At 39.1% G+C, this 23,682-nt stretch overlaps 4 protein-coding genes across 6 annotated transcripts; 3 read left to right on the forward strand and 1 right to left on the reverse strand.

The window, feature by feature from the left end:
* Window positions 1-682: 682 nt before the first annotated feature.
* Window positions 683-4,847, forward strand: LOC106914066 (hydroxyacylglutathione hydrolase, mitochondrial-like). Of its 2 annotated transcripts, none has more exons than XM_014980623.2 (9): window positions 683-837; window positions 1,234-1,418; window positions 2,567-2,631; window positions 2,766-2,883; window positions 2,985-3,093; window positions 3,176-3,279; window positions 3,687-3,788; window positions 3,897-3,976; window positions 4,100-4,847. In XM_014980623.2, exons 1-9 carry the CDS (start codon window positions 771-773, stop codon window positions 4,197-4,199), a joined length of 930 nt encoding a protein of 309 aa, XP_014836109.1. In that variant the 5' UTR covers window positions 683-770; the 3' UTR covers window positions 4,200-4,847. The 2 variants fall into 2 exon arrangements, with proteins under 2 accessions (XP_014836109.1, XP_087864451.1); XM_088008325.1 differs by having other exon boundaries at window positions 711-837; window positions 1,277-1,418.
* Window positions 4,848-5,845: 998 nt separating this feature from the next.
* Window positions 5,846-9,030, forward strand: LOC106914065 (hydroxyacylglutathione hydrolase-like protein). The gene is made up of 8 exons (XM_014980622.2): window positions 5,846-6,226; window positions 6,451-6,515; window positions 6,953-7,070; window positions 7,151-7,259; window positions 7,401-7,504; window positions 7,859-7,960; window positions 8,294-8,373; window positions 8,590-9,030. The coding sequence occupies exons 1-8, from the start codon at window positions 6,122-6,124 to the stop codon at window positions 8,777-8,779; spliced, it is 873 nt and encodes a 290-aa protein (XP_014836108.1). The 5' UTR covers window positions 5,846-6,121; the 3' UTR covers window positions 8,780-9,030.
* A 928-nt stretch (window positions 9,031-9,958) lies between these two features.
* ciao3 (cytosolic iron-sulfur assembly component 3) lies at window positions 9,959-14,936 on the reverse strand. The gene is made up of 11 exons (XM_014980621.2): window positions 14,824-14,936; window positions 13,626-13,721; window positions 12,679-12,822; window positions 12,449-12,578; window positions 12,217-12,351; window positions 11,921-12,039; window positions 11,388-11,517; window positions 11,218-11,290; window positions 11,003-11,140; window positions 10,726-10,883; window positions 9,959-10,540 (listed from the first exon to the last, which is right to left on the reverse strand). Exons 1-11 carry the CDS (start codon window positions 14,887-14,889, stop codon window positions 10,299-10,301), a joined length of 1,431 nt encoding a protein of 476 aa, XP_014836107.2. The 5' UTR covers window positions 14,890-14,936; the 3' UTR covers window positions 9,959-10,298.
* Window positions 14,937-16,170: 1,234 nt separating this feature from the next.
* Window positions 16,171-23,399, forward strand: e4f1 (E4F transcription factor 1). 2 transcript variants are annotated; one of them, XM_014980618.2, is made up of 14 exons: window positions 16,171-16,483; window positions 16,756-16,886; window positions 17,441-17,522; window positions 17,757-17,938; window positions 18,035-18,155; window positions 18,259-18,411; window positions 18,904-19,091; window positions 19,174-19,377; window positions 19,498-19,603; window positions 19,996-20,213; window positions 20,316-20,514; window positions 20,607-20,770; window positions 21,186-21,245; window positions 21,411-23,399. In XM_014980618.2, exons 1-14 carry the CDS (start codon window positions 16,387-16,389, stop codon window positions 21,771-21,773), a joined length of 2,268 nt encoding a protein of 755 aa, XP_014836104.2. In that variant the 5' UTR covers window positions 16,171-16,386; the 3' UTR covers window positions 21,774-23,399. The 2 variants fall into 2 exon arrangements, with proteins under 2 accessions (XP_014836104.2, XP_087864452.1); XM_088008326.1 differs by having other exon boundaries at window positions 16,173-16,483; window positions 19,174-19,411; window positions 19,502-19,603.
* The last annotated feature ends 283 nt before the right edge of the window (window positions 23,400-23,682 follow it).

Below are 23,682 nucleotides of genomic sequence, written 5' to 3' on the forward strand. Positions count from 1 at the left end.
TATATGCACACTATCTGGAAATCAAAATAATTTGTTTATGAAAATACACTATCCATCCATTTCTCCTCACATCTATTCTCTCTGTGCATCAGTCAATTTATATATTTGTGAATCGGTTTTTTCTGTCTATTCATCTATATCTACATCACTTTCTACCCCCTTTTATCCATACAGGGTTATTTTGAGTTATGGTACATTTACAAACAATTTTAAGGTGATTAGAATAAATAAATAAATAAATCAGTAAGATAAAATAAAAAAGATTCAATGAAATGAAAATGAACAAATTAAACTGAATATAACAAGAACAAGTACACTGACACAAATATTACATAATAATAAAAACATAAGTTTAGGAATTATTGGGTTAACTCTGACACTCACAATATGGCGGCGACGTCTCAGCCAGGAGATTATGCAGCGTCTAACGCGTCTGTATCTATGCCAAAGAACTTGATAATCAACCTACGGCAAGCCAGAGGAAACCTATAAATAAATAAAACTTGAGATCGAAACCATTAATTTTCACATTTGATCTGTTTATCACGTAAATGTTTGTCACATAAATGTTTATCACGTAAACAAAATAAATGGCAAGTGTTGATCAAATGCATACGTATTGACTGATTACCATTATTTAAACAAAATACCTTCAAGATTTGATTGGTAATGTCTAGGGAGGATGGCGTTGATAAGAAGGCGGAGGCGGAACTGAACCAAAACCAAACTTTTCTGGTTAGTTCAGCCGTGATAAGATTGCAGTAACTGTAATGTTAATCAAGTCACTTGTGGGGAGTGCCTGCACTCTGATAGGAGCAGCTACAGCGTTAAAGTTTGGTATGTCCGAAATGTTTTACAGTTGGCTAACATGTTAGCCTGATTAAGTTCGATGTCACGTACTTATATGTTGGTATTGTGTTTACGTTTGTGTCCCCAGTGAGGCGAGTGAATACAGCTGGCCTGTCTCTGTATTGTTGCTGTTACCATGCTTATTTATAAAATCGGATATAATAAAGTTGTAACTGATGTTCAAATATTAACTGAAAAAAAAACAAACAAAACCCGATTGTGTTAAAGCTAACGTTTAATTTTAGGGTCGTCAACACGCCGTCCGTATGCTTTTACTCTTAATAGCATAAAACGTTTCAATGAGCAAACTGCGGTCACAGTTAATAGGTATAAAGTGAACCTCAGAGTGTTTCTATCAACACATGTTTGTGTCCTTCCATGAAGCATCTGTGGAAGTGAAAGCCCAGACAGCCGCTCTCCTTCACAGCACGGTGAGGAAATCCCACCTGGTCCAACAAGCCAACATGAGGGTCGAACTTCTGCCAGCGCTCAGTGACAACTACATGTATCTGCTGATCGATGAAGAGTCAAAAGAAGCTGCCATTGTTGATCCAGTGGAGCCAATAAAGGTCTGTACTTATGATGGCAAATTAAATGCGTAGGTAAAGTTTTTGTATAGCAGCATAAGCTGGTTTTATGTTGGTTTTGCATACCTTGTCTTTGAAAATCCATTTTATTTATAGTATTAGTAGATTTCTGTTGGAACTCGAGAACTTCTTCTCTCGTGGTGAATCAAACATGAGATGGAAATTTCTGCAACTTGCGAAACTGAAGGGATTTTGAGTGGATGACTCAGTCAGTCAAGTGATTGGAGTAAAAACAGCAACTGCAGACTCATTGATATGAACACATCTGCTTCAAAACGCATTTTAAATTTGACCTTGGAACACTTTTATTTTGGGGACAAAAGAATGAACAGAAAATGAATGGAAAAGCATCCAAAGTCCAAAGAGAAAGTTTGAACTAACTTGGAGAACCATTAATCACCCTGACCACCAGCTGCAGATATGTTGATTTAATACCTAGTTTTAGATTAACTTAAGAAGCGAGTGTGCATGGCTGTTTGCCTTGTGTCTTTCTGTTTGTCCTGTGACGTTCTCCACCTCTCACCCTATGACAACACAGCCAGACTCTATCTAGACCCAGCCCTCTTCCACCCTACAGCAGATGAGGCAGTAGAAATTGGTTGATGATAAATAAGTAAGATTTTGTTTTTCTTCGCCGAGAGTGTTCAACTCTGTTTTTTTTTTTTCATGTGTTTTTGCTTAAAGGACTGAATTAACCTCAGTGTGCTATTACATTTTGAAGAGGCGTGTTAATAGACCATTCATATGGTATGGATTTTATATTTTCAGTCTCTTATTTTTCAGTTGTTTTTTTTTCTTTTTTATTTAGATGTGTTAAACAAGGGGGATGCTGGATATTTAGGACTGGAGATGGTCATTCCCGGTCTATGCAGTGTGTAATGTAAAGACCTCGTATTCTCAGTATTTTTGAAGAGATTCAAGGCTCTATTGACACAAACTCCTTTTACTTAAAATCTTCTTCACAGCAGGTGACTCGACCTGACACGCAAAGCCTCCACCATCAGTCTCTCCTTGCTTGATTCACAGCATGAATGAATCCCATTTTAGCTCTCACCAGTCGTTTTTGCACCTCTAACATAACCTTACTCTCTAACATAACATAACATCAGTTCTTTTTCTGCCTTCATCAGGTTGTGGAAGCAGTCAGAAAGCACGGCGTTAAACTCACAACCGTTCTGACCACCCATCACCACTGGTATGCTTCGTATTAACGCTTAGCATTGACAACTTTAACCCAGATGCAAACATGTACCGGCCTCGCACAGTTCAGGCTTTATCCATCCATACATGTTTTATACCTGCAGCGCGCCTCTTCTTCTGCTCTTGCAGGGATCATGCAGGTGGAAATGAGAAGATGGTGAAGCTGATGCCAGGGCTGAAGGTCTACGGAGGAGATGACAGAGTTGATGCGATAACGAAGAAAGTTTCCCACTCAAATACCTTCAAGGTAAGAGTGTAGCATTGTTCTTTCCTTATTATAATACTACAGTAAGCTCCGCCCGGCTAAAGAGCTCACCTTTTATGTATTTATTTTTATTTTTTTAAAAGCTTGGATCACTCAGTGTGAAATGCCTGTTCACACCCTGTCACACAACCGGCCACATCTGTTACTATGTGACTAAAGAAAGCAGCTCTGAGCCACCTGCTGTTTTCACAGGTTTGCAAATGCTCTGACCCTTCTCACGTGTTCTGTTTAAATGCAATGTAAGTTGCATCTCTCTCCTTTTTTCTACATGCAGGTGACACGTTGTTTGTGGCCGGCTGTGGTAAATTCTTCGAGGGTACGGCAGAGCAGATGTACAAAGCCTTGATAGAAATCCTGGGACGTCTTCCTCCCGAAACGGTAAATGTAACACCATGTGAATCAAATATTTGTGTATTTACTTGGGATTTTATATGATAACCTGATGCAAAGTAGTTGTTCATAACTGTGGAACTAAAATAAAAAAATAATGCACTATTTTTAAAAGTTTATGTTAGAAATTGTAATTACAAAAACAAATCTGAATCTGAAAAACAGATCCCATCTGTTTTTTTTGCAATTATCATGCATATACATGATAATTGCACACTGTTGTATTTTAAAACATAAATTTGTTGATTTTCCCCCCCCCATAGAATCTTCAAAAGTAGAATAATTGAAGCAATAAAAGATCATAATATGTTGTTTTTTTGTGTGTGTTTGCAACATAACCTGATAGTTTCTAGTTGTTATCACAGGAGGAACCTAACTTCTGTTTTTCTTTACAGCGTGTTTATTGTGGCCATGAGTACACGGTCAGCAATCTGAAATTTGCACGCCATGTTGAACCGCATAATGAAGTCATTCAGAAGAAGCTTGCATGGGCAAAGGTACTGGACTTTTGTGCCATCGCTTCAATCAGATGTCTAAAAAATAAATCCAAATCTTTGTAAAGATTAAGAGCTTGTGTGTTTGCCTTTTTTTTTTTTTTTTTGCAGGAGAAGTGCAGCGATGGAGAGCCAACGATCCCGTCCACTTTGGCAGATGAATTTACATTTAATCCCTTTATGAGAGTGAAGTATGTGCAGCCTGACTGGGCACTTGTTTAATTAGAGGATTGGAGTTTATTTAAAACTAAATAAAGAGTTTTTTGTTTTTCTTTTCCAAACTCACTCTCATTCATTTTGATGTTTTGTTTTAGAGAGAAATCTGTTCAAGACCACGTGAAGCAGACCGATCCCATTGAAACCATGAGAAGCCTTCGGAAAGAAAAAGACAACTTCCGCGTCCCGAAGGAGTGAAGTCCACTGTGTTCCTGTTTTTACCCCCTTAAAGCACTGCAAGTTCTACATTATTTTAAAGAATAACTACAACTCAACCTCAACGTCATTTAAAATAGATCCATTACATTTACCCCTTGCTGAATGTACCCAGTTATAACCGCTATAGACTCAGATGTATGAAATAACTAGATGTTCTCATCCTGTTTTATGAGGTTTGTTTGGCTGATAGTGATGGGACTGGTTTGAAGAATATATGGCTTTAAGAGATGAATTTTTTGTAATTTGTAAATGCTTAAAAAGATATTAATATATTGATGTACTAACAGTTTTCATTCAGTGTTTAAATTTGCCCATTTCATGTAAGGAACAATCAGCCATATGTGTACATGGTTTCTGTAAGTGGATATCATATTAAGTAATAATCTCATTTAAGATCAACATTGTTTTACTCTGATTGCCTTTGTGTTGGCTCTACATTTGCTTAAAGTCTCATTTGCGTAAAATGCAGCAGAACTTATACTTAATTTCTCGTTTTATTATGAGTGGTTGGTGTTGTCAGCATTACCGATTAGCTATCCTGGATGTTTGTAAAGCACAATCTAAAAAGAGCACGGCATGATGTTCTTTGGAAAAAGCAATAAAACACATCTGTTGGAAGAAAGTCAATGGAAGGATGTTTTTTTGATGCGTCAGAAATCTTTTTTTATGAGACAAGGTACTTCTTTGGTATCTTGTGTGCATGTATCTGTGTGGTGAGAAATGTCTCATAGTTGCAAGGAAACAAATAGAATTGAACTTTTTTTTTTCACCCTTTTTAGTCTTCAACTTGATTGCAGGTGTTCTGAAAATCTGGCTTACCCGTCAATTCAGCATACCGATGTTACGTCACATACTGCTTACTCAGCAGATTTCTTATGAATCCGTCAGACCTGTAGAAGTTTCATTTTGTGTGTTTTATTTCTCAGAAGTTTACGATAAATTTTATGTAATTAAGTTAATCAAACATATTAACATAAATGTGTAATGAACAATTTTCAGTTTATAGGTAGACCTTGTCTATTAAGACAAATAGAAAAAGTTTCATGCAAAAAAAACCTTCAACTGTTTAAAAAAAATAACTTTAAAACAGGTCAATTTGACCCACAACATAAAAGGAGGGTGAAATATACTAACTGATTCCAAGAGCATAAATGTTTATTTTGTTTGTTTTTTGTAAATTTAAAATCAAGATCTAGTACTGAATAAATCCCAATAGGTGTTTACCTGTGTGATTCTATTTTATTACACGTAACTTGATAAACTTGTAAACTAAATATGATTCAAGCAATGCATACCTAATTCTAAGTTAAACTACTAAGATATGTTGTGCGGCTGATCTTCCCATTTGTAAAAACAGAGATGTTATGCTTTTTAATGCATTTATTTTTCATCAATTTTTGTTAAACTGAGGTGGCTTATGATGATTTGGGCCTCATACAGCCTTAAGCTCTGACTGACATCATGTGAATAGAAATTATACTACTTATTAAAGCCCAAAATAAACACTCGGCAATAATTCAAGCTGATATGCAGTGAATATTTCTGTGATTTTTACCAAATTATGTATTCCTCTTAACGGTTGGATTTGTCTGACTCGATTAAAATGTCTGCGTTATGACGTTTCACGCAATGGCTTTATTAGGTCACGACAACTTCCTGGTCTGAATGCAAACCTGAGCTTTAATAACTTTGCTTTTTGTTAGTCGATGCGCTTTGATGAAATTATTCTCAAACAAGCTACAGAAAGCGTTTAACCTAGTTAATAACCTAGCTGGGTTTATAAAGTGTGACAGAGAGTGTGGATTGGTTTACAACCAATTAGCACAGATACTACAGGAGGTGTGTGCTGTGGTTTGTGGAAGCGTCGCGTGCCAGGGTGCGTGCATGCGCGCGTGAGAGCCATGAAGGTGAAGGTGATCTCCATCCTGGAGGACAACTACATGTACCTGGTGATAGAGGAGCAGAGCAAGCAGGCCATAGCCGTGGACCCCGCTGTACCTCATCGGGTGAGACGTGAAAGGGTGGAAGATAAAATAATGGCACTTTTACAAAAAATGTATAAAATTTTTAACTGAGAAAATTGTATCCATAGGAACACATTGAAGTGATATTTAAAAATAAATAAAAAATTAAAAGCCAACTATAACAAAAATATACTGCATTTTTAAAAATCATTTTATTTGTGTTTCTTTAACGTAATGGCTAACTGGTTTTTCTTTATTTTTGACAGCTGCTGGAAATTGTCAAAAGAGAAGGCTTGTTTCTCATTGCTGTTCTCACAACGCATCATCACTGGTAAGATTAGCATATGGATCCAAACAAACTACACATATTCAGTCGGTTATCATTTTAATTCGACAAATTATCTATTTTATTCAAGTGTGATTAGCTATGAGCCATAGCTCATATAAAATTTGATGAGCTGATTAGCTGTAGTTACATACTATCTTATTAAGAGTAGTTAGTGGTGCTTATAGTGTAGGAACAATATTCAGAAATATTTGTAAGACATAGTTGCTTTCTGACTGTTAACATGCACAGATGTTACTCTCCAGTCTAGTTCACACCAGTCACTTAAGTGCTGTCTGCGGTATCTTGTGAAAATAACTTTTATGTCATTCCCTAGAAACGGTACGATGGAAAATGTCAGCAGATTTGAAGCCATAACTTTCTAAACCTCAGTATACCCTAGTTCGGGTAATGGTTTTCTTTGATTTCGTTTGTGCTTGCAGGGACCACGCTCGTGGAAATGAGGCTCTGGTGAATGAGGTTCCTGGCCTCAAGGTTTATGGGGCGGATGATCGAATCAAGGGGCTCACAGATAAAGTCACAGACTCTCAGGAACTGAAGGTAAAGGGATGTAATCTTTGACACTAAAAAACTGTAACAGTCAGGGTTGCAGTTTATGACGATATTTTCTCCATTTGCAGTTTAACTCTATCAATGTGAAGTGCCTGTTCACTCCTTGCCACACCTCTGGTGATATGTGCTACTACGTCTGGGAGGATGAATGCACAGACGCGCCCGCTGTGTTCACAGGTCCTTGTCTGCTCATGTAAAGGGCTGATTTACCAGCTGAATCTCTCATTCCTTGCATTAAGAAATTATGCTGGTTTTGTTTAATGTGAAGGGAGGGGCACCATAGTTCTCTGTCGTCTAGTTCTCTCTTTTGGGTTTCAGGAGACACGTTGTTTATTGGTGGATGTGGGAGGTTTTTGGAGGGCACAGCAGAACAGATGCACCACAACCTCACCAAAGTGATCGCTTCCCTACCTCAAGAAACAGTGAGTTAGTCAAACAAAAAAAAAATATATTCCAACCACTTAATTTTAGGCCATTTTCGCACCAAATTACGATTGGCACACTGTCACTGTTTATTGGCATAATGATCATGGATGGTTTCAGCTGCTTGTTGAAATCCTTTTAGTTACTTCTGACAGGAAGTAATGTGGAAAGCTCCAATGTCGCCAAAAGCGGCGGTGTGTCTGATATTCTCCTTTAACCACAAACATTTTTCCTAATATGCTCAAATCAGTCGGGGGAAACTTTCATGCACAACTGGCAGTGTGTTGAATTCTTGGTGCACCAAAGGAAACCTCTCCAAGAATCTGTTTAAAATATATATTTTTTTAAAACAGAAAGTGTTCTGTGGACATGAGAACACTATCAAGAACCTAAAGTTTGCGCTGCTGGTGGAGCCAGAGAACGAGAAGGTTAAAGAGATGCTGAGCTGGGCCAGGGTGAGTAAAAAGCAGCAAAAAATGTTAAATAATAATACTGTTTATAATTCTTTACTTTATGTCAATTCAGATAAATTTTTACAGCAGTAAAAAAAATAAAAAATTTACTTGTGTTTAGAAAAAATATGCCTCATTCATAGGTTGACTGAATCATTTAATTGACTTTATGATCAGTAAGACATTTCATTTAACAATACTGGAGCTTTTAAAGAACTGCTTAGTATAAATTTGATTGAATCATTTGTTAATAATCTATGACATAGTAATAGTGTATATAATTTAACCTTTTTGTATTTATTTCTGCCATATGGATGCTTTGCTCTCCATCGCTAGGCGAGAGATGATGACGACAAACCCACTGTACCATCCACACTGCAGGAGGAGTTTGATTACAACCCTTTTCTCCGCCTCTCGTGAGTTTTTATGTTTAGCTCATATACAGTGTTTAATGGAACACGAAAGGTATGCCTAGATGAGTAATTTTTAAATGAAATTATTTAGAAACATTTCTTAAAATTGCTTTAGCTTTTAATATAAAAAGAATGTGAGCTGGAATGTTCAGTTTCTGTGTTTTTACTCTGTCCTAATTTTCTTTTAAATTATTATTATTATTATTATTATTATTCCAGGGAGAAAGCAGTGCAGAAGTTTACTGGGAAGATGGAGCCTGTAGAGGTGATGAGAGTCCTGAGAAAGGAAATGGATAAATTCAAGAAGCCCAAGGAGAGACTTCCGCCTCAAGCCATGTTGGCTTTGCAGTGGGGTCTGCTCATGAGCTCTCAGGACCGTTTAAGTCCAGCGATCAAAGACGGTGACTGAATGTTGTATCACGCTAAAGACTATGGCAGCGCTGCAGCTGTCTCTCTTAAATTAAGAGATATTAGTGGGAATATATTTTTGTTATAAATCAGCATTTTTGCACGTTTAACACAAGGTTGAGACGCAGAACTGTGCTAATTAGCTCGACCCTGTTCTGTAAATCCCTGTTTGCTTCTATGGCTCGTAATCTGTGGTCAGATCCGTTCATCCATAGCAACACTAATAAATGTAAAGTTTGAATGCGGAGTAAATGCCTAAATGTACAGGATGAGTTATTTCTATAAGTGTTTTTAGGAAATTTTCAGAAGCCCAAATGCTAGTTCTGATTTAATGATGCAGAACATTTTATCAGTAGAAAAGTCCTGACATTAGAGTGAAATTTAAAGCAACAAAAAATACATGCAAATATTAAAAAACAAAAATGTCACAAGGCAATAGAATATTTACTGTAAAGTCAGCATGGGCCGATGAGATGTATGCTCTATGACATCGGTTCATAGTATTCTGACGGAAATATTTAAAACAGTTCGGATTGCTTTTAGTTAATGCAATTTAAAAAATCCTATTGCTTCTAAAAACATATAGAATGTTGATCACGAGAGTTACAGTAAATGTTATATTGGCTATTCACATTTTTGTGCATGGATAAAATACAGAAATCTCCACTGACTTTGGCAGTAAATCACAGACAAATATAATTATTGTGCAGCAATTTACAGAAGGGCCTCTAAATGTGAACTTATCTGAATTCAGATGTGAACAGCACAAACAACACTAGCTTTGTTGTGTGAGAATACTGTTTTCCAAGGTGTCCAAACTTTATCCATGTAGGGCCAAAATTGTCAAGTTAAAAGTACTCAAAAAACGTATTTTCTTAAGCTGCAGAAGTAAAATCAATGTAAATAGTTGTTTGTTTTACCTGCAGCTAAACATGCCATACTTGAATAAAATGAACAAAGACTGATTGTTGAAGAAATGTGATCTCAAAGTTGTTTCAATCTGGAAAAATAAAAACAGAGGGATATACTTTCCTAATTCTTTCTTCCTAATAAGACCTATATCCAATTCCTGTAACAGGAATAAGATATAGGTCACTCTTGCTCAAAAGCAGACTTGAGCAAACCTACCCAATAAACTAAATACAGCATATGTAAAAGAACACACTTTGGTATGCAACACTTGAATAATTAAATAATGGTTTATTTTGTTTTCAAACTGTATAAATTTACATATAATTAACAAAGGGTGATCATATTTTACCTATTGGAAATGACATGTTTAGGATGTAACAGGCTGCGCACAAAATACATAACTAACTAATTAAGAGGACAACGGTAAATAGTTACATATATTCAGTGCAGAGGCATTGGTTTATAATCTGGTATTCAACTCCCTACCAGGCCCAGGAAAAAAAAAAAAAAAAAAAGAAAAGACCTAAAAGAACAATCAAAAATGTGCATCTCTGTCAGGACCAAAGCTGAAGTCTGCAAACATCATCTTGGATAGACGAGAGCACAGATCACCACTTTATAGTGAGCCCGTTGGTCATTTTCTCCACAGCGTGGAACTGTGTGTGTAGCAGCTCTTTGGCTCTCTCCGCTCCCAGGGTGCGAAGCCAGCTTTCATACAACTCAGCCACGCGGGTGTCGTTTTCTGGCAACAGGGGGCGCTCTGCCTTGTAGAGTTCCTCGACTTGCTGGAGAAGCTCCTTTTGGTTTTGACTGGATGAGGGCCTCACCTGCCCACCACCGTTTAGACAGCCTGCAGGTCAACAAATGAGACATGTTAAGTTTGACAAGAAGACCTTATTTTTATACATGTGAAACATGTTGAGCAGGGATTAATGTAGCAAAGATTGATAAAAACCCAAGATGTGACTCATCAATACGCAGAACTATGAAAGAAGCTCCTGGGACTAGGAACTAAAACTATATTCTCCTGTTTACCTGACGGACAGGCCATAACTTCCACAAAGTGGTAGGGCGACTTTCCCCGCTTGAGTTTCTGCACGAGGTTCTGAATGTTGCGGAAGCCATAAGTCGAGGCGAAACACAGCAGGACGGCACCGTCTTTCTCCAGTCTCACCTCCTGGAAGTCTTTATTCCTGCATCACAGAGTGGAGAATACAAAAATAGTGAGACATAATCATGTTTTTTTTTTTTAAATGTGTAATTTAAAAACAGAAGATGTGAAATGATCCTTCGTTTTGACGGCCTCCTCCACCTGAGCGTCCTGTAGGTGAGTTCTTTCACCTCCTCCCCAAACAGCTGCTTGGCAGCATACGTGAACACGTGATGGAGGTAGCCTCCCGAACCACTCCCAGCATGGCTCAGGAACTCATCCCCGCACACACTGCTGAACCTGCGTGAAACACACAACGTGTGGGTTTAAATCCTGCAAGGATCGAGAGCAGTACATCAAGACGTGATAAAACTTGCATTGTGTCCAGGGCTGCAGGCTCGACATCAGAAAGAGAAACGTTCTGCTCCTCCAACATTTTCTGAACCTCTCCTGCAGCAGCAGCAGCAGCAGCAGCAAAGAGAGCTCTTAATCATTTTATTTCCATAAGCAAAAAAGAAAAAAGACAGAATGAGGGCAGCTGCTGTACCTGAAGTGATGACACAATCCACTTCTCGGGTCTCGGCTTTGCTCAGGTAGAAGTCGGAGCGTGATGCCTCTAGTTTCTTGTCGAAGCAGGGCATCACAGCCACGTGGTAGATCTGCTGTGGACCAAGACCCTAAGAGACAAACAACCACAGACAGATCAACAACTCTTCTCTGTTATCTGTAGTTACGTTTAGTGCCTTGTCGTCATGCCATGTCGCAGTTTCACAATCTCTTTCCAAACCAGATCGAGCTCAGTCAGATTGGATGGACAATATAATTTATAGTCCTGCCAGAAATTCTCATTTTTATTTCGCTTTAGACTTTGATTAGGCCATTCTAGCACATAAATATGCTTTGACATAAGACTGGTGCACCACCACAACAGTGGTAACGTTGCTGTTTGTAACACTGTTACATCTTTTCTTGAAAGAAGATCATTGAAGTTTGAGGTCGCAACGTGACAAAGTGTAAAAATAAAAGTTCAAATCGTAAGAATACTTTTGCTTGTCACTTTATATCAGCTCCAAAGCATACCTGCTGTTCAGCAAAATAGCTTTTCACCAGAGAGCCCATCATCTGCTGTGGAGAGCGAGTGGTGCTGATGTACGGGAGGATATAGTCGCCGTGAGTCTTCTCTGCATAACAGATCCAACCTGCATGCATTTTTGTAATTTTCGTTAGTTTTATTTTACAAACTAGTGAATAGATTTAACATTATTTTCTGCTTCAACAAGTTATTTTAGTATTTTCTCCCCACAACTACTTTGACATAATTTGTTGAGTTTTGTGCGCATACTACGTTTTTTTCTTTTTTTCCCCCCCTGCTGTACCTGGACAGGCGGATGTCAGCATGGGCACGGCTTTGCTGTCCTGCTCTTTCCGACTGAAACGCTCCACAAACTCCCTCTGACTCTCCAGCAGGCTGAACGTTCGACTGAAGCTGGTGTCAAACACATGATGAACACCTGGAAGACAACAAGACATCGCAGAGACAAAATTATTCTGCCTCAATTAGGAGTCATTTAATAATTGATAAAAAAAAAAAAAAAAAAAAGTACACACCAAGGCCTTTAAGGAAAGAAGTGAGCTTTCTGCCAGCCTCACTACTGCTGAGGTTGTAATGTGCTGCAAGGGAGGCTCTGGACTGGGGCGATACCGACACCACTACAATCTTCTGCTCCGTCTCTTTGGTCTGCGTGGGAAGTCGACACGATGCAGACACAAAACAATAACAGCAAATTCAGGATCAAAAACGGTGCAGAACTATTCCCGGTGACACATCGCAGCTCTACCTTGTTGTTCCGCAGCACTTTTAAAAGCTCCTCGTAACTCTGCTGCGCGATCAGGACGCTCTCGGCTGAAGTGATGCAGCCACTGCAGGCCAAGCAGTCGTTGAGCGTGATCTTTGCTCTCTCCAGCTTCTGTTTTCCTCCATCCTTCAACAACAAGTGGGCTTAGTTCAAAGACACCAATAAGAGTTTAATGACAGATTGTGGGATAAGGTCCAGTCATACAGGCTCGAGAATCATCTATTGTTCAAGAACTTCTGCGTCATGAGAAATCTGGAGAAATTTATTTAGAACTTTCATAGAGAAGACAATCATGGCACTCGTATTCTTTCAGTGCTTGGCTTAAATGTCTATAAAACCTGCAGTTTTCCTATCATAATGTCATCACCATTGAGATCACATCTGGAGTCGGATGTACACAAGGATTTGTACTAAAAAGTATAAAAACTGTATGCCTCTACCATCGGTTTCAGCCAACACAGCTTCGATAAACAGCAGCACCATGAGCAGGTGCAGGTGAATAGATTTTTAGTACAAAGTGCTGTGCATTGCAACGTGTGCTGTCTTGTGCAATAATTTTGACCTTGCACATTGCTCTGTGTGAAACTGTTTGCAAAAGAATTAAAATGGAATTATGCAAACAAAATTCAAAACCAATGTTTTACGTGAAACTCTGAAATGATCCCACAGATGATCTGAATGAGCCTTTTTATTAGTTATTATATTAAAAGTTCTGAGGTGCTTCTAATGGTGAAGGTTTAGCATTAGGCCAACACAACCAGAGTTCCTTTAGATTCTGATAAACTAAGCCATCCAGGTGTGCAAAGCACATGCGTGCTGTATTACAGGTAACAGTGAGCACAACACAATAATTATGCAACCTAGAGACTGTTCATGTTCTACCTGACATGGTTTTTAATGTCATGATGCCGTCGAGTCACGATACCCACCTGGTTGACTTGCACATAACTTCCATCATCTTCTATCTGTATTTTGGCCACAGATTTACCTTGTTTCTTCTCTACTTTGACTGGTTTGACACATTCCTGCAAAAACAGAAACAAGAGGGCAAATATGAAACAAAATATTTTTTGGATTTTCTTAAACCACAACAATAAGGTTTTCCATCATTCCAGCAACGATCAAGACAGAAAAAGGAATGAGAAAAAAAAAAATCTGGAACCTTGTCTCACTTTTTGTTTGCGTGTTCATGTCATCACATTTTGAAATGTGTCAGCCAATGAACAATGCTGTATCTTCAGATTAGCAGGATTATTTTAATCATGGTAACTTTACTATATGCATTGTATTATTCCATATTTGCTCTGATCACATTTCTATCAATGAGAATAGAGTTGGATGGGAGCAAAGAGGGAAATGTGTATTGTTCTTTTGTTTAGATAAGATTTTAAAATATCAATTACACTTTAAATTGGCCATGTTACCTTTTAGTTCACTGCTATAACCTGTAGAAATCAGTCCAAGGAGATAAATGGTTTCATTAACACCCTAAAAGCTTTGTAAGTTGCATCATTATTTGTGTCGATATACCAAATAATGAATGTCGATGCATAGAAACTGAACAAGGTTTATTGAACATTTGAGCTTAACTGGAAAATATGTTTTAAATAAACTACAATTTTCCTGATTGGCGTGCTGAATGTTTTGTTTGTTTCTTAATACTTATAAAACAAAAATCTCCCCCAGTGAGTCATCACAGTAAAATTGTCAGTGCCAGCACTAATGTTCTTAAATTAGAGACTTCAAGTTACCACAGGCTGAGAGTATTATTATTTCAGTCTTATTTCAGTCTTCTTACATCACCCCCTTATCATTAGCAAGCTAACGGCGGCTTATCGTGTTTTTAAGCCTGTATTTTGGAGGCATCAACGCCCCAACCAAACAGTAAACATCGATTTATGATTATCTTTAGACAACAATAGTTCACTGTTGGTGCTACTTATGGGTCGCTTCTTAAACAACTAACACAGGTGACAAGAACAACAACACATCCGATTGCTGGCTACTTCACCGTGTTTCTACGTTACTAAAATCAGACTCAAAAAGTCGACGAATCATTAATATTTATCTCGTTCTACCAAAATTAATATCCGGTAACGTTATGCTATACTAGTTAAAGTTTCCGACCTGCGACGGGGTGATAAAATCGTCGAGATCTGTCAGCTGCAGGACACCGCTGAAGTGAGACGCCATACTCACTGCCGTAAAGTTGTTGTTTATATGAGTGTTGCGAAGTCTTGATTCAACTTTATCCATAACTGGAAAAGCTGCGCAACAGCTCACCTCTGAGAATTTTTTCAGTTGTTGATCCTTCATCATATGTACTTAAATGTACTTCTACATTATTGTAGAGCAAAATAGTAATCATAATATGGTATGAATGACTAAAATATACTTTAGGTGCTTAGGTACAAAAAAAATATCAATATTTGTAATGTTATTTGTTGAAAATAAGATGAAAACAAACCCTTTATTACCTTTACTAAACATCTTCTTTAACTTGAATGTTGACTTTAATCTCAACGTTACATTTTTAACTCTACAACAAATGTTTGAAGATGAAAGAAGGAGGGTTTGGGGGAAAAACTTAGATGATGTTTTCCATATTGTGTTGTTTCCCAAAAACAAGCTGTGATAACCGCAACCAGACTATTTAATTTGACCATCGAGTTGTTCAAGATCACAGCCAACATCCCAACATCATTGATCAAATGTTTACAGAACATCTCCTAATTTTCAATTGTTGAAACTTGTTTCTATGATCAGGTAAGATGCTGCCGTGTCAACACTAGATTCAAAATGTTTTAGTCTGTTTATCTTGGTAACACCTTTTTTTTTGTCAGTCCTTGTTTTCAAGCAAACACACTAATCTTGAAAAGAACAGAGACAGAAATACCTCAACTGAACAACAAATATGTCAATGTAAACATTTCTCTGTCTGTCTTTTAACTATGCAGCCAGACAGATATTTACAGAGGAGTAATAAAAGTAAATGAGGGGAATTAACAAATTTACCAAATCTTATATCATCCAGGATGTGTTACTATGGAAAAGAGACTGCCGCACAGCAAGTCTTCTGTCAGAGGCCTCCTCAGATTTGTTGCAAAATTGACTGCTACAGCCGATTCCTGCCCACAGCATCACCGACCACTTTTTAAAGATACTTATAAGTTATGTCAACATTTAATTTCCTTTTGGGATAAACAGTATTTTTTTTATTGTATTTTTTTAAATTTACTTATGTTATTAATACTGTTGTTTCCTGAACCAAGACATCCAGGAAATACCATTGCTTTCTCTGAGTGAAATCAGTAAGGTTTTTTATATTCCTGCCATGCACAACTGGTTTGCCCAGTCCTTATAAACTATTGTTTTAATACCCTCTATTTAATGTTGTGTTCAATGAATTCAAAAGGTTGTGTGGAGTGTTATTTTAACTCAAAAGTCAGATTTTCCCGTTTCAAATGCATCATTGTCCAAATGTGTAAATTATTTCGGAACAAGAACCACCTCTAGAGACACATGACGAGGAATTACAGTTTAAGACCAAGTCCGTAGCAGAAAATCTCGTTTTATTTCATTCCACACGTGCACGAGCCCTTTAGTTGTTATGACTACGCGGTCGTAAATCCGCCATATTTGCTCCCGCCCCGCTGCTGCGTTGCGACAGAGACGGAGAAGTTAAACGACATGAATGCAGAAAATAATCATACGGCAGAAACAGAGAAGGAGCAAACGACGGACGGCACCGACACCATCACCATTCAGACTACACTGGGAGATGAAGGTTAGGCCCCTGACGGCATAAAACAAGATTAAATTCCATCTCTGTTATCACGTTTGGGCCTTGCTAACTTCCTCGTAATGAAATTGTGCTAGTAGCAGCTAACTAACATTAGCAACATTAGCCAGTTTGCTGCATGCTGTAGATTTGCCCAGTTGTTGGCATTTGAAGACGTTGCACCAAACATGCAGCACCTTGCAGTAGTAAGGGTTACAAGTCATAAGAAACCCCAGAAGTATCTCACATTTACATGGTTGTTTTGCGTCCTTTTGTAGATGATGATGTCCACAAGTGCGGGCGATGTCGGTGTGAGTTCTCCAGCCTGGAGGCTTTCATCCAGCACAAGCTGCAGCAGAGCTGCAAACGTCTGGAGACCAGACAGGCTTCTCAGGAGACCAACCAGCAGGCATGTCCTCAGACAGTTTTAAGCTCAAATTATTATTATTATTTTGTTTATCTAATAAACTGTATTGTTGTGGTCAATACAATCTTGATCATCCACTGGGAAATCTTTCAGATTGATTTACTAATGATACATTCTAAAGGAATAAATGTTCACTTCAGAAAACATAATTTTTATTTAAAAACAAAGCTAAATTTGATATTTAATTTCTTCATAAATTGGGGTTGTTGCCAAGATCCAGATATTGTTTTACGTAATACAAAATAGTCAGTGAATTTCCTTGGCATGATCAGTTTTAATCTGGCAGATAAAAGGGAAATTTAGTTGTCAGATTCAGTCCAAGGAGATCAACACTCAAAAAGCAAAAATATTCCTCTTAGCAAACACCAACCTGGAGCAAGTCTTTTTTTTTTCTCACCATCAAGATAAACACAGCTTAGAACAAAAATGTATACGTATGGTTATGATACGACTATGTTTTTCTCCCATCTGTGCACATGTAATTAAACCATGAAACTTCATCAGTATGTCATTTTGTTATGTTTTCTTTTCTGTAGGTCTCTTCAAGTACTGGAAGCTCAGCGTCCAAGGCGAAAACTGAAAGTATATCTACAGTTAAACCAGCAACGACCACCGATGGTAGGTTATCAACCTTAATATGTCTTTTTTTTTTTTTTTTACTTTTTCTGCTGTTCTATAGAATCCTTGAGAACCTTAAAAACCACAAAAGATGCATATTTTTAATTGGAGTGCTTAGTTTGAATTACAAATACATTAGTTTTAACAGTTATTTATCAATTTGTTATTATGTTTGCTCAGTTAATTTTTTCTGCAGTACTGCGCTAAATTTCTGTTATTTTGTTTTCCACGCAGATGAAAGAAATGGTCCAATGGGTCGAGGTCATAGGAAGAAAATCGCTTCTATTAAAGTAACCGACCAGTCAGATAAAAGCGCAACGTTTGAATCTGAAAACGCTGACGGTGAACAGCAGACTTTCAAAGTAAATCAGGAGGGACGTTACATCTGTCACCTTTGTGAAAAGACATTTAAAACCGTGAGTCAATCAGTTGATAAGCCACATGATGCAATTACCTTAGTTGATGCTTGTTTCTAACTTCCGTTCACTCTGTGATTCTGTTTCCCTGCATAGACAAACATCTTGAGGACTCACATGAAAACTCACAGTGACCAGAAGAACTTCTCCTGTAGCCTGTGTGGGACTTCATTTCGTACCAAAGGCTCACTGATACGTCACAACCGTCGGCACACTGGTGAATGAACTGGAGTCACACAGCACTGTTGAAATTTCTCACTTTGACATCTGTGCCAGAAATCAAAACTTTTCTATTTTGCTCTCTTCTCCACTGCGTGCAGATGAGCGGCCGTATCGGTGCACCCTGTGCGGGCAGTCCTTCAGAGAGTCGGGGGCTCTCACCAGACATCTGAAATCCCTGACTCCCTGCACAGAGAAGATCCGGTTTGTCCAGTACAAGGAGATCCTGGTCAGCAAAGACGGAGTGCAGAAAGGTCAGACTAATTTTAAAGGAAAGGAAATGCAGTGCAGTCACTGCACAGTTGCATCCATTTATACATCCAACAATTCCTACATCCATCCATCAATCTGTCCATATATCCGTCCAGCCATTTATCCATTCATCGAGCCTTTGTCATCTAGTGTTACAATTTTTGCAGGTTTCCATTTTGAAGCCTTAGCTTAAAAAATGATGACCAATCTATGTGTAGAAAAATATTGAACTTTAAATTGTATTCAGTGTTTAAGAACTTCCAATATATAATACAGATTATAATAGCTACTGTGATGTAATTTAACAAAAAAATCTTACTGTAACTTAGTTCTAGTAAGTCTCCCAATGCTGTTATTTTCATAAATACTATGAAGTGGAGTTATAATATTTAAATTTATTTATAAAACTAGCAAAACTTGTCCATGTTTAATCTGGCTTGAAGTGCAGTGACACAGTAAATGGAGCAGATCCTGAGACGGTGTGGATGTTTCAGGAGTTGAAACTGACCAAGGCCAGGTGGTGGCCCAACAGGAAGTGGTAGTTGTGGAGCAGCAAGCTGAGGAGCAGGAGATGGTGGAGGCTCAGACTGCTGTGGTCAGTGTGGTGGAGGCCGGCTCCCAGGAGGTCCTCCGTCAGGTCCACTTCACAATGGAAGTGGACGGGACAACACAGGAGCAGCAGGTGAGAGCGCACGCTTTAAGTCTTTCCTGCGTTTCCCTTTCGATTGTATCTCAAGCTGGTGTTTATCTTTTGCTTGAACCAGGTGGTGGTGGATCAGTCTCAGGCAGACGCTCTGGCCGCTGCCGCCGCCGCCAGCGACAGCCTCATCTGCCAAGCCATCATCAACTCCGGCATCGCCCTGGGCACCGAGGAGACGGTGGTGGAGGAATCCTCGCCGGCAGCGCAGGAGCTGGACAAAGACATTCCAGATGCTACTGACGTTGATCAGAGTGTGATTGAGATCCAGGTTAAAGAAGAGTTTGAAGAGACGGAGGAGGCATGTGCCTCACAAAGTTTCTTTTGTTCAAAAAGGTCGCTTTGGAGAAATTTCCCAGGAATCATAACCGTTTTCTTGTTTCTTGGACAGGAAGCGGCGGAAGATCGAGCGTCCTGCAAGCTCTACACTTGTCCGCACTGCAGTCGGTCGTTCAAAGGCGTAAATTATTTCCGTTTTCATGTCAAAGGTCATTTAGGTAAGCCCATATTGAACGTTGCAGCTCTTTCCAGTACCCTACACAATAGTCAAGATTTCCTCCTAGATTTTTTCTTGGAGGGCAAGAAATGAGTTACTATCTTATTGTTAAGCTTTTTCACATGTCATGTTAGGACCACAAACTTCTATGTATTTTATTGATGTTAGATGTGATAGACCAATAGAAAGTACAATGTAGCGTAATGGGACCCCATGATGTAAGATTATTCCCCTCCAGGTCAGACACAGTCAGTTAGTTATTTTGAAAACAAAAATAAACTACCATTTTCTGATGCATGGGACAATTTATAATAAGAATACAGATAAAAAAATGTTTTGATTCTTTTTTTCTTTTTTTTTTATATGATCTGTGCGTTTATCCTTGTTTTATAGGTTATAAACCGTTTAAGTGCACACTATGTCAAAAGGAGTTTCTCACTGGCTACCTGTTAAAGAAGCACATGGAGGTCCACGTCAGCGAGAGGCGGTATAAATGCGGCGAGTGCGGCAAGCTGTATAAAACCATCGGACACGTACGCGAACACATGAGAGCCCACTCGGATGAGAGGCCCTACCACTGTCACAGATGCAACAAGGGCTACAAGACCAAGGTGGATTACAGTGGATGTACATACACAGCTAACATTCTGATTGTTTTGGCTCTTTTTTATTTGTTTTGTTTTTTTTAAATTCTTGTATTCAATTTTTCTCAGAACGCCTTACAAGTTCACCAACGGACTCACGGCGACGAGAAACCTTACGTGTGCGAGTTCTGCTTCAGAGGCTTCAGAGAGAAAGGCTCTCTGGTGCGACACATCCGCCACCACACAGGAGAGAGGCCTTTCAAGTGCCCCAAGTGTGGGCGGGGCTTCGCCGAGCACGGGACGCTCAACCGGCACATGCGCGCCAAAGGTCAGGGCGACGTGCAGAAGCAAACTCAAAACGACTCGGGTGTTTATGGCTCTGACACAAAGCTGATCTTATATTGGTTGCTTCCACACCAGGTGGCTGCAATAAGGAGAACTCCAACGAGCAGCAGGGCGTTGTGTCGGAGGAGCAGGCGTCTGCGGACAGCCTCAGCGCAGCAGAAGTCATCGCAGAAGATCCTCACGCCGTGCTGGTGGAGTTCTCCTCGGTGGTGGCGGACACGCAGGAGTATATCATAAAGGTGGGAGCAAAAACCCATAAGTTTGGAGGACAATTACACAGAGAAACCTCTGCAACCATTTGTTTATTCTGTGAAATAGTTCATTTTTAAAATGATGAAAAAAGGCTGTTGTATGCCTCTATTTTTTTTTACATTTTACTTTTAAATCATGCTTTCATTTCATATCTAACATGCAATGATCTTTAGAATCAGGAAGAAATTAATTCTTTAGTGAAAAAATTAATCCAGTCGTTGGTTCTGGTTAATAATTTTTCAATGAATGACCTTCTTTAATCTGCTCCAAGCATCTTGACTGGAACATAATTTCCTGATAGTATTTCAGGGGTTTTACGCAGGAAGCCTCCCGGTCCGGGGAGATCTACATGAAAAGTATAACAAAAGTTCTTCTACTTTTCGATTCTTTCACACCGTCTAGACTCAAACCGAAGAGGAAATGCAGCAAGAAGTCACGCTCATTCAGGACAGCCAAAACGAGGTCAGTGTGCACGTTTGGGGAGCTCTAAAGAGAACCTATGCATTATCTATATAACTGTTGCTCACTTCAAAACGTAAGCTCATAAATGCACAAAGTTGAGTTCTCGTTAAGCCCGTCTCACAAGTCCTCTGACGTTTCCTTTTTTCGAATTTCCGTTCTTCCAAGATGGGCAACCAGATCATGAAAGTGGTGCAGCAGATCGTCAGCCAGTCCCACGGCGCCGCCAGCCACCAGATCATCGTGCGAAACGTCGGGGCGGACGAGGAAAGCGCCTCCATCTCCGACTGTGGGGACACCATCACCATCGCCACGCCGGAGAGCCTGACGGAGCAGGTGGCCATGACGCTTGCCTCCGCCATCAGCGACGGCACGCTGCTGGCCACGACGGGCACCGCCGAGGACGTCGGGGGGACTGTTACCATGGTTACCACAGAGGAAGCAGTGGAGGGAATACAGATGGTGCAGCAGCAAGAGGAGTATGTCATCACCTCCCCAGAGGAGGTGGAAATTCAGACTGTAGTTGTATGATCAAAGAGGATTCTACCGATGGACTCGTCTGGCTTTACAGTCCGTTTGAGTTTTTGTGTGTGGATGAGTCAAATATGAAGTTGAGGCCAAAGTTTTTATAAAACTCGTAGTGACGGAAATAGAAAAAATAAATAAATATTTTGGATGAAGAAACAAATGTTAACAGGGAGTAGTAGGTTTACCCTACTATTAGTGTTATTAACTGGATCAGTAACGTAAATGCATTCGATGTGACTTATTTGTGATCCAATAAACAGTTTAATACATCTAATGCTAAATTCATTTGAATGTTAGGCCAGAACATATCCAAATTCATCTTTTCCCCCATATATTCCACAGGGTTCCTACACTCTTCGTTAGACACGAGAAAAAAAAAAGAAAGAAAAATTTGAATCTTTAGGCTACATTAGTCTTTTTTTTATTTCAGAATCTAAATATTGCAAATCAGAATTAAAAAAAAAAGAAAATTCTCTCCTTTATGTTTAGTTTGTTAAATCCAAACTTTAGTATTTATCAAACTTGGTAGAATCCGAAGTGAGTTCTGAATACTCTGTCCCTGGTGTTTTAGATATTTTCTGATTGGACACACCTGAATAAGATGAATAGTTGATCGACAGGCTTCTGTCTGGCAAGGTGACATGAAGAAAGAAAGAAAACATCCAAAACCTGCGAGAGTCTACCTCGAGAACTGGAGCTGGCTATCCCTGAGCTCATTTTGAATTTGGAGCCGAGTCGAGTCCTGGACATTTTCCATACTCTGCCTGAAGAACGTTTATGCGCTCATTGAAATTTTCAATAATCTAAAAGCGTAGTTCAGTTATATCTGAGTGAGAGACATGTTGGAAAGCAGCCAAGTTTGTCTAGATGCCATGAAAGCTTTGAAATATGCCTAAAGAGTTTTTCCCCTTTGAATCTTTTCACATGTTTGTCACACAGCAACCACACATTTATTTTATGTGATGGAGCAAAACAAAGTAGAACATAAATGTGAAGCAGGAGGAAAATTAAATGTTTTCAAAAATGGGTGACTTCTGAAGGCGATTGGTTGCCCTCCATTTTTTTAGGGGCATCTGAATGAAGTACGCCACACTTTTCAGGTGCTTGTTTGTCTAAAATAATAGATGCAAGAAATCAATGGTTGTATTTCATTTCCACTTCACAATTATGTGTTGCTCAATCACATAAAATCCCAGTGAAGTTGGTTTCGATGCATCTTTAGCAAGGTGCTGTAATTCTCATCCACTGAATCGTTGTTTGAACTTTCAGATAAATAACCTCAAAAGCAAAGGTGATTTTTTTTTTTTAAGCGAACGTGCAGCATGTTTTGAAATCCTCCAAGTGCTGAGGATGAGATTTTGTAATGGAAACCTTGCATATTATAATTGCATGGGATATTTTCCCAGTTCCCTGCCTCACCCGCAGTCACGATTTTGAACTTTTTATCTCGGATTTGAAGTGCGGTGCCCTTTAAACGCTGACAGGTTGGGCTGCTTGTCCAAGGCCGACCATGATACAGTGTTCCCGTTTGCAGAGGTATTGTGTCCTCTAGCATATCACACAGCTGCTTAAATGTAAAATGTGTTAGCCGAAGCACATTTCATTTGAAATAAATGCTATTTTCTTACAGCTCTTGTTTCTAAGTTGTTGTTTTTTTTGTCTGTTTGTTTGCTAGAACTTCTGCTGGGAAAAATATTGCTCCAGTTGGTGATTGTAACCTTGAAGCCCGTCTTGCAGGCGACGGCTCCAACTGGTGCTCCAGTACTAGACGCTATAATCAGAACCGTCCCTGGCTGGGCTGCTTCACGGCTCAGTTTCTGGGTCACTCCTCAGCCCTCTGAGAGGGCTTCATCCACATGAGCAACAGAGGGAGACAGTGAGAGAGGGTGGGAGAGAGAAAGAGAGGCGAAGG

The sequence above is a fragment of the Poecilia mexicana genome, unplaced genomic scaffold (genome assembly GCF_051168715.1).
Source record: "Poecilia mexicana isolate PSO_F unplaced genomic scaffold, ASM5116871v1 scaffold_8, whole genome shotgun sequence".
NCBI lineage: Eukaryota > Metazoa > Chordata > Actinopteri > Cyprinodontiformes > Poeciliidae > Poecilia > Poecilia mexicana.